Here is a 17401-nt window from a genome sequence, read left to right on the forward strand (position 1 = left end):
TTTGCTGTTTATCCAAGAGTTCAGAGTATGGGCTGTACGGCTTGTGCTGAAGCCCACGGTCTGTAGCAAGTTCACAACTAGAAATCAGTGCCCCTCTGTCCGTTTCACCACAGGCAGGCAGGTGGGGGTGGAGGGGTTCAAACACCGCTTGGATCAATGCTCTCCATCCTAGCTCAGGCTTTGCTTGGTTTCCTTCATTTCCCCCCGCGTCCTGGTAGCTTATTCTGGGAAGTTTCTCAGGCAGCAGGAATTCTCCATGGCCTTTCAGGAGAACTGGGAGTGCAAACCTGCTCAGACCTCCATAATAACCAGGTACCTACCACATTCAGGGCTCACTTTGACTAATTTACAAACCCTCTGGCCTTGAAATTGACCAACGTCACCATTTCGATGTTTCCATCTGACATTTCATGGTATTGTAACCATGGGGACCCCGACCAAACTGGGAGAATGGGGGATTTCAGAGGTTGTTGTAGGGGGGTAAAAGACAAAAATGGGCGCTGGCAGGAGTGGGGAGGGGCATGAAAGTCCTGAGCCCAGTGCCCCAGCCACAGGGGGCCAGAAGCTCTGAGTCCGGGCACCCAGAGACGTGACTGGAGCAGAAACTGCCAAGGCCAAAGCCCTGAGCCCAATGCTGGTCTGATGCAGCACACTCACTTCTGCATTGCCTCTGCAGGTGCATCTGATATCCCCATGGAGAGGAAGTCCTGTCCCCAGCCGGGCAGAGAAACAGCTAGGAGGCCCCTACAGGGTTCTCCTGGCTGGGGGGCTCCCAGCAGGATGGGGAGATCAGATTTCACGGGGCAGGGCTAATTCGATCTAGCCAAAAAAGACACAACAAGAACCAACAGCTGCCAGCTGAAGCCAGAGAAATTCAAATAAGATGGAAGGCACACATTTTTGACAGTGCAGGAGACTAGCCACTGGAACAAATTACCCAGGGGAGAGGTGGAGTCTCTGTTTCCTGGTGTCTTCACGTCACAACTGCCTGTCATTCTGGAAGGTGCCTTTTAGTGAATTACAAGTAATTGGGCTTCATATGGTGCAAAGTGTGTGAAATTTCATAGCCTGTGAAATAGAGGCCAGATTAGGAGATTGAATTGTTTCACAACCGATGCCTCTATGAAAAACTCAGTGTGGGGTGAGGAACAGACTCTGCTGTTTTACTGGGTGGCCTGCTTGCTCCCCAAAATCAATAATGAGCAAGTGGGGTGATCCAGGCTGCAGTTTAAACATCCAGCTGGGCTGGCCAGGGGCAGACATCAGGCCTGCCAGGGAAAGGTGGGTGTGGCAGTGACTTCACAAAGGCCTTTGGCAGGAACTCAGCCTATTGGGCAAAGATGATGAGGTGTCTGTGACCTCACAGAGCTCCCTTGACAACAGCCAGGCAGGACAGGGATGCGGGGCAGGGGGAACCTCGGAGAGCCCTCTAGCCTTGCTGCAGCAAGCCTCCATCTCCTGGTCTCTTGCTGAGGACCAAGAGACGTTGGTGTGCAGGAGATTCAGTGTGATCGTTTTTCATTTCCGTGTGGATTTTTTTCAAAGACATTGTCATCTGTGTAGAAGGTAAGAAAAAATATAGGCTCTAGATATAGATACAAGATAGGGGACTCTATCCTAGCAGATTCAAAAGCATCACCACTCTCCCAGTGAAAAAGTTTTTCCTAATATCCAAGCCTTCCACACTGCAACTTGAGATCATTGCTCCTTGTTCTGTCATCTGCCAGCTCTAAGATTTCATGAGAATCAATCTTTCATTAGGAAAATAATTAAAAAATGCAAATACAAAAAACTTTGAGTGAAATCAATCCATCCTGATCTTTAGTGTCTGGGGGGAATGGGCCTTGGGGGCCAGACTGATACTCTCATGGGCTAGTAACACCCAGGAAGCCAGTAAAATAATTCCAGTTCTCTTAGCATCCAAGCCTCCCTAATCCAAGGAATACCTGAGGGCTGCAGGAGACAGAGGGGTGCGGAGCATGTCTAACTCATGACTGAAAATACAGAGATGTGTTATTGGCTTTTGTTGGGGGACAAGTAGCAAATCTGTTGGGATTCTTGCCCCAAACAACAATCGCCCATTGTCCTTTAGAGTACAAGGGCCCTAACACGCTGACTTGCTCAAATCTCTCTCCTGCTAGGACTGAGAGAACTTTCTCCATCCCCCATGATACAGAAGAAAAGAGAAAAGAAGTGACCTCTCTTTGGTCACACAGCAAGGTAATGACAGAGCTAGAAAGAGAAGCATAAGAAAGAAGTTGTATCAAAATGTTTTGCATTTCAAACTAAGTGATTTCTTAAACAAAGGCAATTGGATGTGTGGTTAGTGAACTGAAATGCTACATTCTTGTCTTCATGTGTTTCTAGATTGATGAACCAGTAGATCTATCCCCTCACATCTAGTTTTTAGCCATAGATTGAGGGAGGAAAACAAATTTGCCTGTTTTTGTGAATTCCCAATGTCTTCCTTGAATTTCAACAAACTAGTCGATTGAACTGAACGATTTGAATAAACTGAAATGAAGACAATATTTTCTGCACCTTTCAAGGAGCTACAGCTGTCCAAAGCTGGCTTAGCATTTCAGCTAACCTTGCTTCCAGGGCCTTAGCTATCACATCAGTGGTATGTCTGTCTGAAAAACGTGGCAGTGAACATGTTCCACTTCATGTTATTTTTTCTCTTCTATTTAAATTATTTAAAAGATTGTCATACATTTGACCCTTATCAGAGGTTGTCAATTTCAAATGTAATTATCACAGTGAGGGAGACTAGCCACTGGAACAAATGACCCAAGGGAGAGGTGGAGTCTCTGTTTCCTGGTGTCCTACCATCATAACTGGTTGGGAACGTGCCTTTTAGTGAATTACAAGCAACTGGGCTTAATAGGGTGCTAAGAGTGTGAAATTTCATAGCCCGTGAAATAGAGGCCACATTAGGAAACTGAATTGTTTCACAACCGATGCCTCTATGAAAAGCTCAGTGTGGGGTGAGGAACAGACTCTGCTGTTTTACTGGGTGGCCTGCTTGCTCCCCAGAATCAATAATGAGCAAGTGGGGTGATCCAGGCTGCAGTTTAAACATCCAGCTGGGCTGGCCAGGGGCAGACATCAGGCCTGCCAGGGAAAGGTGGGTGTGGCAGTGACTTCACAAAGGCCTTTGGCAGGAACTCAGCCTATTGGGCAAAGATGATGAGGTGTCTGTGACCTCACAGAGCTCCCTTGACAACAGCCAGGCAGGACAGGGATGCGGGGCAGGGGGAACCTCGGAGAGCCCTCTAGCCTTGCTGCAGCAAGCCTCCATCTCCTGGTCTCTCGCTGAGGACCAAGAGACGTTGGTGTGCAGGAGATTCAGTGTGATCGTTTTTCATTTCCGTGTGGATTTTTTTCAAAGACATTGTCATCTGTGTAGAAGGTAAGAAAAAATATAGGCTCTAGATATAGATACAAGATAGGGGACTCTATCCTAGCAGATTCAAAAGCATCACCACTCTCCCAGTGAAAAAGTTTTTCCTAATATCCAAGCCTTCCACACTGCAACTTGAGATCATTGCTCCTTGTTCTGTCATCTGCCAGCTCTAAGATTTCATGAGAATCAATCTTTCATTAGGAAAATAATTAAAAAATGCAAATACAAAAAACTTTGAGTGAAATCAATCCATCCTGATCTTTAGTGTCTGGGGGGAATGGGCCTTGGGGGCCAGACTGATACTCTCATGGGCTAGTAACACCCAGGAAGCCAGTAAAATAATTCCAGTTCTCTTAGCATCCAAGCCTCCCTAATCCAAGGAATACCTGAGGGCTGCAGGAGACAGAGGGGTGTGGAGAATGTCTAACTCATGACTGAAAATACAGAGATGTGTTATTGGCTTTTGTTGGGGGACAAGTAGCAAATCTGTTGGGATTCTTGCCCCAAACAACAATCGCCCATTGTCCTTTAGAGTACAAGGGCCCTAACACACCTGACTTGCTCAAATCTCTCTCCTGCTAGGACTGAGAGAACTTTCTCCATCCCCCATGATACAGAAGAAAAGAGAAAAGAAGTGACCTCTCTTTGGTCACACAGCAAGGTAATGACAGAGCTAGAAAGAGAAGCATAAGAAAGAAGTTGTATCAAAATGTTTTGCATTTCAAACTAAGTGATTTCTTAAACAAAGGCAATTGGATGTGTGGTTAGTGAACTGAAATGCTACATTCTTGTCTTCATGTGTTTCTAGATTGATGAACCAGTAGATCTATCCCCTCACATCTAGTTTTTAGCCATAGATTGAGGGAGGAAAACAAATTTGCCTGTTTTTGTGAATTCCCAATGTCTTCCTTGAATTTCAACAAACTAGTCGATTGAACTGAACGATTTGAATAAACTGAAATGAAGACAATATTTTCTGCACCTTTCAAGGAGCTACAGCTGTCCAAAGCTGGCTTAGCATTTCAGCTAACCTTGCTTCCAGGGCCTTAGCTATCACATCAGTGGTATGACTGTCTGAAAAACTTGGCAGTGAACATGTTCCACTTCATGTTATTTTTTCTCTTCTATTTAAATTATTTAAAAGATTGTCATACATTTGACCCTTATCAGAGGTTGTCAATTTCAAATGTAATTATCACAGTGAGGGAGACTAGCCACTGGAACAAATGACCCAAGGGAGAGGTGGAGTCTCTGTTTCCTGGTGTCCTACCATCATAACTGGTTGGGAACGTGCCTTTTAGTGAATTACAAGCAACTGGGCTTAATAGGGTGCTAAGAGTGTGAAATTTCATAGCCCGTGAAATAGAGGCCACATTAGGAAACTGAATTGTTTCACAACCGATGCCTCTATGAAAAGCTCAGTGTGGGGTGCGGAACAGACTCTGCTGTTTTACCGGGTGCCCTGCGTGCTCCCCAGAATCAATAATGAGCAAGTGGGGTGATCCGGGCTGCAGCTCAAACATCCAACTGGGCTGGCCAGGGGCAGACATCAGGCCTGCCAGGGAAAGGTGGGTGTGGCAGTGACTTCACAAAGGCCTTTGGCAGGAACTCAGCCTATTGGGCAAAGATGATGAGGCGTCTGTGACCTCACAGAGCTCCCTTGCCAACAGCCAGGCAAGACAGGGATGTGGGGCAGGGAGAATTTCGGAAAGCCCTGTAGCCTTGCTGCAGCAAGCCTCCATCTCGCGGTCTCTCACTGAGGACCAAGAGATGGTGGGTGTGGAGTTGATTCTGTGGGATTGTTTTTCATTTCTGTGTGGATTTGTTTGAAAGAAATCATCATCTGTGTAGAAGGTAAAAAAAAAATACAGGCTCTACGCAGTGATGAGCTGCCAAAATATTAACAACAGGTTCCCTCCTCCTCACCCCACGAGGGGGTCATGGCCGCCACCCCACCCGGGACTCCTGCCCCATCCAATCCCCCACATTCCTTGATGCCCCCCTGGAATCCCTGCCCCATCCACCCCTGTTCCCTGTCCCCTGACTATTCCCTGCCATCCCATCCAACCCCTCCTCTCATTCCTGATTGCCCCCCGGGACCCCTGCCCCATCCAACCTTTGCGAACAGGGGCTGCTAACAGGGAGTTTCGCAAGGGAATTCTCCAGGTGAAGGAGGAGCTAATACAGCATCTGTGGCGTAAGTGACTGTCTGTAGTGTGTGTTTGTTTGTGTTTGGGGGTTATTTGCTGTGTGCTGAGCTTGTGTTTGTCAGTCTGTTTGGTTGGTTGTTTGAGGGACTGTGTACTATGGCTGGCAGTTGGAGGCAGGTTTGAAAGCTCGAAGCCTCTGGTAATTGGCTGAGCCTTAATCAGTGGGCGGGGCATTCACTCAGGCCAGGGCTTTATAAAGCCGTGCACAAGTGACCAGGGAGCTTTGCAAACAGGGAGTTTCGCAAGGGAGTTATCCAGATGAAGGAGGAGCTAATACAGCATCTGTGGGGTAAGTGACTGTCTGTAGTGTGTGTTTGTTTGTGTTTGGGGGTTACTTGCTGTTTGCTGAGCTTGTGTTTGTCACTCTGTTTGTTTGAGGGACTGTGTGCCCTGGCTGGGAGTTGGAGGCAGGTTTGAAAGCTCAAAGCCTCTGGTAATTGGCTGAGCCTTAATCAGTGGGCGGGGCTTTCACTCAGGCCAGGGCTTTATAAAGCTGCGCAGAAGCAACCAGCAAGTTTCGCAAGGGAGTTTAGAAGGGGAGTGGGAAGGGAGTGGGAGTCCCTCTCCAACCATAACCCCTTTCCCGTGGCCCTCCCCTAAAACCTGTAAATGGAACCACATTCCAAAACTCTTTTCTGTAAACCACCCTTCCACTAACTAGGAGACAATGCAGGCAGAAGCCCAGCAGTAGAGTGGGGGTTATCCAGTTTATTGCACTGAGTGTTGCATGTATGATTACCTGCCCTGTGCATGGGTGGCGTATGTGTGCAGTCGGTGCAAGGAGCTCCTGGCCCTCAGAGACCATGTATGGACTTTTGGGGCCAGGGTGGTGGAACTGGAGGAGCTAAGAGAGGCAGAGAGGTATGTTGATGAGGTTTTCCGGGACGCTGTAGAATTGTCCCACCTTGGCTCAGACAGCTCCTGTGCTGTTGAGGAGGAAGAACAGCCCAGGGAAGTAGAGCAGTCGATGGGAGCAGAGGGAAACCTTCCCGTAGTTGGGACCCTCCTTCCAGATGGTGCTGGGGTTGCCTCTCGCACTGAAGTTGCCTCTCCGGGGGAGGGAACTCTAGTTTCTAGGAAAAGGCAGGTGTTAGTAATGGGAGATTCGATTATTAGAAATGTAGATAGCTGGGTCTATGATGACCGGGAGAACCGTATGGTGACTTGCCTGCCTGGCTTTCTGCGATTCACCAGGACTTTCAGCCAGCCAGTAAAGCAGAAGGTTTATTTAGACGACAGAAACACAGTCCAACACAGGTCTTGCAGGCACAGATAACAGGATCCCCCCTGTTAGGTCCATCTTGGGGCCCCGGGAGCCCCACAGCCCCCACTGGGGGATCAGAGCCCTGTCTATCCTTCCCTTCCTTCCCCAGCCAGCTCCAGTCTGCCCAACCCCCTCCAGCCCCTCCTCTCTGCTCAGCCCCTTTCCCGGGCCAGGAGGTCACCTGACCCCTTTGTCTCCAACACCTTCAGCCGGCACCTTTGCAGAGGAGGGCCCAGGCCATCAGTTGCTAGGAGACAGAGTGTCAGGCATTCAGGTGCCCTGGCCTTTTGCTTTGCTAGACACTTAAGAACCGCATAGGGGACACTGAGGCACCAACACAGCATTCCCAGACCCCAGTAAGAACAGTCCCACTTTGTTACACCTCTCCCCCCTTCGAGACCGAACTGAGCGGGGTCACTTCAGCCAGTGACCTGGGGAAGTTCGAACCCACCTACATTCCCATGGATGCCCCAGGATCCCCCCAGTTATGGGGGAAGAGTTAACCCAGGCCATTCTAGTTTCCTGCCCCCCTTTAGGTTGGGGGGGGGCTCAAGGGCACTCGCACTTTGCAGGTGGGAAGGCTTATGCCACCCGTGCCCTTTTCCCACCCCAATAACCCTGGGGTTCAAGCTGGGCTGGGGGTCTTCTCCCCGCGTTCCAGGCTGAGGGGCTGTGATTCGGGCTCTCTTGGTTCAGAGCCCCCCTTTTGACCCTGGCCCCCCTCTGGAAAGGCTCCTCTGTGCTGGGCAAGGGTCCTACAGCCATTTTCCCCTTGTCCCGGGCCTTCCCCACCCTCTGGCAGGGGTCACAGGAGCGGCAGTGCTGCCGGACATGGGTAAAGACCCCAGGCCAGTAAAAGCTCCGTAGCAGCCTCTGCTGGGTACACCAGGTTCCCTGGTGCACTGAGAGGGGGATGTCATGGTCCCGGCACAGCAGCTGGCGGCAATACTTCTGGGGAACCACCAGCTGCCTCCTGATCCCCCCCAACTCCATTTTCCCTGGGGGAGCCCATTCTCGGTACAGGAACCCCTTCTCCCACAGGAACCTTTTCCGGCCACCTCCCGCCATGGTCTGTACCCCACTGAGGTCGGCCAGGTCCCTTATCTTCCGCAAGGAGGGATCTTTCTGCACCTCGGCCTGGAACTCGGCAGCTGGGACAGGGATGGGGACCTGCTCTCTCTCACCGGCTGGGTCTGTGGCTGCAGCCTCTCTGAGCCGTGTCCCTGGGCATTCCCTCCCCACCAGGTTAGGGTCCTGTGCCTCGGGCAGAGTACCTTCCCCATTGTCCGGGTGCAGTGCCCTGCGCCAACTCTGACAGCGGGTCACGACCAGGGCACCCGGGGCGTTGCTTGGCCAGTCCTCGAGGTCCCCCCCATTAACACCTCCGTGGGCATATGTGGGTGTACCCCCACGTCCTTGGGCCCTCCTTGTTCCCCCACTTCAGGTGTACCCTTGCCAAGGGCACCTTGAATGGGGTCCCGCTCACACCGCTCAGGGTCAGGTAGGTGTTGGGCACCATCCGATCTGGGGACACCACCCCGGGCCGGGCCAGGCCAGTGTCACCTCTGCGCCTGTGTCCTAGTACCGGGTGACCTCCCTCCCATCTACCTCCAGGGGAACAAGGTACTGGTTCCAGGGGGCAGCCCCGTGCCCACCCTGTAAACCAAAAACCCGGAGTCTGGAGCATCAAGCCCCGCAGAGGAGCAGACCTGGGGCCCTCCTTCCTCCTTCCCAGGTGGAACGCGGCCAGCCCCCGTTTCCTGGGAATGTTGCCCCTCATCACTCAGCATTCACTCAGGCCAGGGCTTTATAAAGCTGTGCACAAGCGACCAGGGAGCTTTGTGAACAGGGGCTGCTAACAGGGAGTTTCGCCAAGAGAGTTCTCCAGGTGAAGGAGGAGCTAATACAGCATCTGTGGGGTAAGTGACTGTCTGTAGTGTGTGTTTGCTTGTGTTTGGGGGTTACTTGCTGTTTGCTGAGCTTGTGTTTGTAAGTCTGTTTGTTTGTATGAGGGACTGTGTGCTCTGGCTGAGAGTTGGAGGCAGGTTTGAAAATTCAAAGCCTCTGGTAATTGTCTGAGCCTTAATCAGTGGGCGGGGCTTTCACTCAGGCCAGGGCTTTATAAAGCCCCGCACAAGTGACCAGGGAGCTTTGCGAACAGGGAGTTTCGCAAGGGTGTTCTCCAGGTGAAGGAGGAGCTAATACAGCATCTGTGGGGTAAGTGACTGTCTCTAGAGTGTGTTTGTTTGTCTTTGGGAGTTACTTGCTGTTTGCTGAGCTTGTTTTTGTAAGTCTGTTTGTTTTGTTTGAGGGACTGTGTGTTCTGGCTGGGAGTTGGAGGCAGGTTTGAAAGCTCAAAGCCTCTGGTAATTGGCTCAGCCTTAATCAGTGGGTGGGGCATTCACTCAGGCCAGGGCTTTATAAAGCCGCGCACAAGCGACCAGGGTCTGCTAACAGGGAGTTTCGCAAGGGGAGTGGGAAGGGAGTGGGAGTCCCTCGCCAGCCCTAACCCCTTCCCTGTGGTCCCCCTAAAACCTATAAACCGAACCACATTTCAAAGCTCCCTTCTGTAAACCACCCTTCCATTAACTAGGAGACAATGCAGGCAGAAGCCCAGCAGCAGAGTGGGGGCTATCCAGTTTATTGCGCTGAGTGTTGCATGTATGATTACCTGCCCTGTGGGCGGGTGGCGTATGTGTGCAGTCGGTGCAAGGAGCTCCTGGGCCTCAGAGACCATGTATGGGCTTTGGAGGCCAGGGTGGCGGAACTGGAGGAGCTAAGAGAGGTATGTTGATGAGGCTTTCTGGGACACTGTAGAATTGTCCCACCTCTGCTCAGACAGCTCCCGTGCTGTTGAGGAGGAAGAACGGCCCAGGGAAGTAGAGCAGTCAATGGGAGCAGAGGGAAACCTTCCCGTAGTCGGGACCCTCCTTCCAGATGGTGCTGGGGTTGCCTCTCGCACTGAGGTTGCCTCTCCAGGGGAGGGAACTCCAGTTTCTAGGAAAAGGCAGGTGTTAGTAATGGGAGATTCGATCATTAGAAACATAGATAGCTGGGTTTGTGATGACCGGGAGAACCATATGGTGACTTGCCTGCCTGGTGCGAAGGTTGCGGATCTCTCAAGGCATCTAGATAGACTTATGTGTAGTGCTGGGGAGGAGCCGGTGGTCGTGGTACATGTAGGTACCAATGACATAGGGAAGGGTAGGAGAGATGTCCTGGAAGCCAAATTTAGGCTGCTAGGGAAGAGACTGAAATCCAGGACCTCTATGGTGGTATTCTCAGAAATGCTCCCAGTTCCACGCCCAGGGCCAGGTAGGCAGGCAGAGCTTCAGAGTCTCAATGCGTGGATGAGACGATGGTGTAGAGAGGAGGGGTTCACGTTCATTAGGAACTGGGGAAACTTCTGGGATGGGAGGAGCCTATACAGGAGAGATGGGCTCCACCTAAACCAAAGTGGAACCAGACTGCTGGCACTAAACATTAAAAAGGTTGTAGAGCAGTTTTTAAACTAGGAGATGGGGGAAAGCCGACTGCTGCAGAGGAGCGTGTGGATCGGACACAGACTTTTCTTAGGGGAGAGTCTGATGATAGAGAATCTCCAGGTTATAGTCAGGAGCAGAGGACTGAAAAGTATAATGTAAGGGCCGGATCAGATGATAAACAGTCACATAAAAAAGAATCTGGCACATCAGAAAAAGGCAGGCCAATAAACAGGGACAAGTTTTTAAAGTGCTTGTACACAAATGCCAGAAGTCTAAATAATAAGATGGGTGAACTAGAGTGCCTTGTGATAAAGGAGGATATAGATATAATAGGCATCACAGAAACCTGGTGGACTGAGACCAATCAATGGGACACAATCATTCCAGGGTACAAAATATATCGGAAGGACAGAACAGGTTGTGCAGGGGGAGGAATGGCACTATATGTGAAAGAAAGTGTAGATTCAAATGAAGTAAAAATCTTAAGCGAATCCACATGTTCCATAGAGTCTCTATGGATAGAAATTTCATGCTCTAGTAAAAATATAACATTAGGGATCTATTATCAACCACCTGACCAGGACAGTAATAGTGATGATGAAATGCTAAGGGAAATTAGAGAGGCTATCAAAATTAAGAACCCAATAATAGTGGGGGATTTCAATTATCCCCATATTGACTGGCAACATTTCACTTCAGGACGAAATGCAGAGATAAAATTTCTCGATACTTTAAATGACTGCTTCATGGAGCAGCTGGTACGGGAACCCACAAGGGGAGGGGCAACTCTAGATTTAATCCTGAGTGGAGCGCAGGAGCTGGTCCAAGAGGTAACTATAGCAGGACCGCTTGGAAATAGTGACCATAATACAATAGCATTCAACATCCCTGTGGTGGGAAGAACACCTCAACTGCCCAACACTGTGGCATTTAATTTCAAAAGGGGGAACTATACAAAAATGAGGGGGCTAGTTAGACAAAAGTTAAAAGGTACAGTGACTAAAATGAAATCCCTGCAATTTGCATGGGCCCTTTTTAAAGACACCATAATAGAGGCCCAACTTCAATGTATACCCCAAATTAAGAAAAACAGTAAAAGAACTAAAAAAGAGCCACCGTGGCTTAACAACCATGTAAAAGAAGCAGTGAGAGATAAAAAGACTTCCTTTAAAAAGTGGAAGTCAAATCCTAGTGAGGCAAATAGAAAGGAGCACAAACACTGCCAACTTAAGTGCAATAGTGTAATAAGAAAAGCCAAAGAGGAGTTTGAAGAACAGCTAGCCAAAAACTCTAAAGGTAATAACAATGTTTTTTAAGTACATCAGAAGCAGGAAGCCTGCTAAACAACCAGTGGGGCCCCTTGATGATCAAAATACAAAAGGAGCGCTTAAAGACGATAAAGTCATTGCGGAGAAACTAAATGGATTCTTTGCTTCAGTCTTCACGGCTGAGGATGTTAGGGAGATTCCCAAACTTGAGCTGGCTTTTGTAGGTGACAAATCTGAGGAACTGTCACAGATTGAAGTGTCATTAGAGGAGGTTTTGGAATTAATTGATAAACTCAACATTAACAAGTCACCGGGACCAGATGGCATTCACCCAAGAGTTCTGAAAGAATTCAAATGTGAAGTTGCGGAACTATTAACTAAGGTTTGTAACCTGTCCTTTAAATCGGCTTTGGTACCCAATGACTGGAAGTTAGCTAATGTAACGCCAATATTTAAAAAGGGCTCTAGGGGTGATCCTGGCAATTACAGACCAGTAAGTCTAACGTCGGTACCAGGCAAATTAGTTGAAACAATAGTAAAGAATAAAATTGTCAGACACATAGAAAAACATAAACTCTTGAGCAATAGTCAACATGGTTTCTGTAAAGGGAAATCGTGTCTTACTAATCTATTAGAGTTCTTTGAAGGGGTCAACAAACATGTGGACAAGGGGGATCCAGTGGACATAGTGTACTTAGATTTCCAGGAAGCCTTTGACAAGGTCCCTCACCAAAGGCTCTTACGTAAACTAAGCTGTCATGGGATAAAAGGGAAGGTCCTTTCATGGATTGAGAACTGGTTAAAGGACAGGGAACAAAGGGTAGGAATTAATGGTAAATTCTCAGAATGGAGAGGGGTAACTAGTGGTGTTCCCCAAGGGTCAGTCCTCAGACCAATCCTATTCAATTTATTCATAAATGATCTGGAGAAAGGGGTAAACAGTGAGGTGGCAAAGTTTGCAGATGATACTAAACTACTCAAGATAGTTAAGACCAAAGCAGATTGTGAAGAACTTCAAAAAGATCTCACAAAACTAAGTGATTGGGCAACAAAATGGCAAATGAAATTTCATGTGGCTAAATGTAAAGTAATGCATGTTGGAAAAAATAACCCCAACTATACATACAACATGATGGGGGCTAATTTAGCTACAACGAGTCAGGAAAAAGATCTTGGAGTCATCGTGGATAGTTCCCTGAAGATGTCCACGCAGTGTGCAGAGGCGGTCAAAAAAGCAAACAGGATGTTAGGAATCATTAAAAAGGGGATAGAAAATAAGACTGAGAATATATTATTGCCCTTATATAAATCCATGGTACGCCCACATCTCGAATACTGTGTACAGATGTGGTCTCCTCACCTCAAAAAAGATATTCTAGCACTAGAAAAGGTTCAGAAAAGGGCAACTAAAATGATTAGGGGTTTAGAGAGGGTCCCATACAAGGAAAGATTAAAGAGGCTAGGACTCTTCAGCTTGGAAAAGAGAAGACTAAGGGGGGATATGATAGAGGTATATAAAATCATGAGTGATGTTGAGAAAGTGGATAAGGAAAAGTTATTTACTTCTTCCCATAATACAAGAACTAGGGGTCACCAAATGAAAATTAATGAAATTAATAGGCAGCAGGTTTAAAACAAATAAAAGGAAGTTCTTCTTCACGCAGCGCATAGTCAACATTTGGAACTCCTTACCTGAGGAGGTTGTGAAGGCTAGGACTATAACAATGTTAAAAAGGGGACTAGATAAATTCATGGTGGCTAAGTCCATAAATGGCTATTAGCCAGGATGGGTAAGAATGGTGTCCCTAGCCTCTGTTCATCAGAGGATGGAGATGGATGGCAGGAGAGAGATCACTTGATCGTTGCCTGTTAGGTTCACTCCCTCTGGGGCACCTGGCATTGGCCACTGTCGGTAGACAGATACTGGGCTAGATGGACCTTTGGTCTGACCCGGTACGGCCTTTCTTATGTTCTTATTATGTTAACCACCTCTTCTCCCTCTCCCCTGACCGCCCCTGGAATCCTTGTCCCTGATTGCCTCCTGCCACCCCATCCAACCCCTGCTCCTTCCTGACTGCCCCTCCAGGATCCTTGCCCCCATTCAATCCCCCTGTTCCCTGCCCTCTGACCGCCCCACTCCATCCACCCCCCACAACCCTCCAAACTCCCCTGCCTGCTTCCTGCCCCCTTACCGCGCTGCCTAGAGCTGCTCAGCTGGGACCAGCACCAGCACCGTGGGGCCGGAGCCGCAACCGCGAGGCCGGGCCAGGATCGGTACCGGTGCCGTGGGGCCGGAGCCACAACCGTGGGCCCAGGCCAGGACCGGCACCAGCGCCACAACCGCGGGCCCGGACCGGTGCCAGTGCCAGAACTGTGGGCCCAGGCCAGGACCGGCACCGGCACCGCAGGGCCAGAGTCGCAGCCGTGGGACCGGACCGGCGCCGGGACCAGGAGCTGGGCTGGAGGGAGCCGCTGAGCCGGCCGCACCTCCCCTCCCCCCATGCCCCAGCTTACCTTCCTGCCTGCTGCTTGTTTCAGGCTTCCCGTGAACATCTGATTCGCGGGAAGCAGAGGAGGGGGACGAGAAGTGGGTGGAGCATTCAGGAAAGGAGGGGGAAGTGAGCTGGGGCCAGGGCAGAGTGTGGGAGCTTTTGTTAAATAAAGCCCCTATAGAACCAGTTGTGCCAGAACAAATGGTTCTAAAAGGCCTTCTAAATTTAACAACCAGTTCCTGCGAACCGGTGCAAACCGGCTCCAGCTCACCACTGGCTCTATGTATGAGATAGGGGACTCTGTCCAAGCAGATTCTCAGGTAGAGGTAGAGAGGTTCGATAGCTCTGTACTGGGCACTGGTGCAACCACGCCTGGAATATTGTGTCCATTTCTGATGTCCACAATTTGAGACAGATGCTGATAAATCAGAGGGTTCACAGAAGAGCCACAAGACTGAGGAAATAAGGCCCAACAAATTACTGATAGGATGAATTTTGCTGCCTCCTCTCCTTGAATAGAATACAAACAGTTTCTGATTCTCTCAGATGAAGTAGTTCTTCTAAAATCAAGGGCAATACCAATCAATGGCTTTTTCACAACCCAAAACCCCACAAAGAGATTTTTTTTATTTAAACTGAGTTTTTAAAATTTAAATTGAAATTTTTTTTTTAAACCTATCAAGTATAAAATGTGAAACGATGACAAGCTATGTTAAGGCCTCTAGTTGCTCCAGCCTATTAAAGTAATTTAAATAAAAACATATATGAAGAAGTCCATGTTTGCTGCCAAGTGTCAGAGGAAGTCAAACCACTGAACTGTTGGAAGTCATTGCCTAAGCACCTGGGGGTCCAGAAGTTATTGAAACACTCAGCCAGATTTTGGCAGCAAAAGCCTCTTCTGAAGGTGCAGAAAGAATATTTTCTTCATTTCAGTTGCTGCAGCTACTTCATTCAAATGTAAGAAACTGATTGAGAGTTGAAAAAGGATGGTGGCTTCTTTTCCTCTTGTAATATATGAATAAACGCTAGAGAGGAGGAGGTGTGAGCTATTACTTCTAAAATCTGGAAGGACATTATGACCAGGAACAATCAGTTCAGTGCACGAACTAGAGATACTTCTTTACCTCAGTTTGTTTGAAATGAAAAAAAAAATGTTTCAGTCAACCTTTTTGTTTTTATGTATCCTGCAAAACCAGCAAGTCAACATGTTTTAACGGATCCCTATTCATAGAATCATAGAAGACTAGGGCTGGAACAAACCTCAGTAGGTCATCTAGTCCACCCCCCTGCTCAAAGCAGGACCAACCCCAACTTCATCATCCCAGCCAGGGCTTTGTCAAGCCTGACCTTAAAAACTTGTAAGGACGGAGATTCCATCACCTCCCTAGGTAACCCATTCCAGGGCTTCACCACCCTCCTAGTGAAACAGTGTTTCCTAATATCCACCCTAAGCCTTCCACAGTGCCACTTGAGACCATTGCTCCATGTTCTGTCATCGGCCACCACTAAGAATTTCATCAGAATCAAGCTCTCATTAGGAAAATATCTCAAAAATACAAATACAAAACATTTGGAATGAAATCAATCCACCCTGATCTGTAGTGGGCCTCTGAGGCTAGACTGAGACCCTCATTGGCTAGAACCACCCAGTGAGCCAGTAACAATATCCAGTCCTGTTACCTTCCAAGCCACCGTAATGCAAGGAACACCTGAGGGCTGTGAGAGACAGAGGGGTGCTGAGAAGGTCTAACTCATGATTGCCAACACAGAGATGTGTTATTGGCTTTGGATGGGGGACAAGGAGCAAATCCGTCAGTCACAACAAGTCACACTCAGAGCCAGGGAGACTGGGAATAGAGTCCTGCTGGCACTTCCCAGCTCTGGAAGGGAGTGTTCCGCTAGTGGCATTGTATTGTTTTCACAGCTACTTTCGATCTCCTAGCTTCTACCCCCTGCCCTGCTGGCAGGGCATTGTGTGGCACCCTTTGCAGGCCACCTGGGTGCAGGAGATCGAGGAGGAGGGTGAAGGAAGCCAGGAATATCCCACCAATAGGGGTCACAGCCCGTCCCTTGTCAGGGTTTGTTTCCCAGGTTGAAGGTTCCTGTGCCCTGGGGTGGGATGTGTCGGGAGGAGAAATTGCCTCAGCAGAGGGGAGGTGGGCAGGGGAGCAGGCAGGCATGTTAATGAGAGGCTGCTTTGAAGCCAGCCTCATGGCTGCTCCCCACTCAGTTCCAGGATGGAGCGAGTAAAACGGATGCTCAGGAGGAAGGCCGGGCAGGTGGCTCCAGAGCCAGCAGGAAACATCAGCCAGCCGTCCCAGGAGGAGAGCGGCCCCTCTGTCCCTGCGGGCAGGGAAGAGGCTTGTGGCCAGGGTAAAGAGAGGCACTCCGTCGCATGCTGGAGGAGGAGGAAGACACCAGCTCCCCTAGCTGACCCTGAGGCACCTTCTGGGCCGAAATGGAGGTGGCCCCGGGTACAGCTATGGAGGAAGGAGCCAGGAGAGGGCAGGAGCCGGGGAAGGCAGCTCTGGGGCTTCCTTCACAGGAAGCCAAGGAGCCAAGAGCTGCGCCCCAGGGCCCAGCAGGAGACGTCCACCACTCTGGCCATGGAGGAGCCTCCCGCCGTTACCACTCTGGCCATGGAGGAGCCTCCCGCCGTTACCACTCTGGCCATGGAGGAGCCTCCCGCCATTACCACCCTGGCAACTGCGGAGCCTCCTGCCAGTCCAGAACAGGAGTTGAGCAACTGTGCGACAAACACCAGCAGCTCCGCATACTCCTGCGGGGCCAGCAGCTCCTCCGTGGGGTCTGGCAGCCCTGAGTTTGAAGGCTCCCTCTTTGGAGGTGAGGGGAGACCCAGGGGAAAGGGAGGAGGACTGGGGCGGTGGGGACTAGTAACACCTTGTGCCCATCGGCTCGCCAAGATGCCGGGACTGACCCATGTGAGCCCCACTAACACCAGTGGGGGTGGCACAGCCACGCCCCATAGCAGGGGATGCTGGGCGGAGTCGGGGAGCTCCAGCCTCATGTTGGGGGGGGGGGCTGACTGCCATAGGGCCCTGAGGCTGATGGGGCTGAGAGCGTCTCTGGGAGGGGCAGGGTGGGGCCCTCGCTGCCATGAGGCTCCTTACAGAGACAGGGGAAACATGGAGTCTTCTCTGTCCACTGCATCCACCCAGCAGCAGAAGGCATTAAACTTTCTCCTTCCCTCCCTGGTGCAGAGACCCCCAGTGCCTAGGTGTCATGTGGTGAGGAGGAGGAGGAAGAAGAGGAGGA

The 17401-nt window shown here is 49.8% G+C and overlaps 1 protein-coding gene across 2 annotated transcripts; it reads left to right on the top strand.

Moving 5' to 3' along the window:
* Positions 1–2158: 2158 nt before the first annotated feature.
* On the top strand, positions 2159–17399 carry LOC120371904. Of its 2 annotated transcripts, XR_005584638.1 has the most exons (3): positions 2159–2220; positions 16356–16969; positions 17347–17399. XR_005584638.1 is itself a non-coding variant. In XM_039488361.1 (2 exons), exons 1-2 carry the CDS (start codon positions 16363–16365, stop codon positions 17361–17363), a joined length of 624 nt encoding a protein of 207 aa, XP_039344295.1. In that variant the 5' UTR covers positions 16354–16362; the 3' UTR covers positions 17364–17399. The 2 variants fall into 2 exon arrangements, 1 of the variants encoding a protein (XP_039344295.1); XM_039488361.1 differs by lacking the exon at positions 2159–2220 and having other exon boundaries at positions 16354–16969.
* The last annotated feature ends 2 nt before the right edge of the window (positions 17400–17401 follow it).

Source organism: Mauremys reevesii, linkage group 9, assembly GCF_016161935.1.
Source record: "Mauremys reevesii isolate NIE-2019 linkage group 9, ASM1616193v1, whole genome shotgun sequence".
NCBI classification, from domain to species: Eukaryota; Metazoa; Chordata; order Testudines; family Geoemydidae; genus Mauremys; species Mauremys reevesii.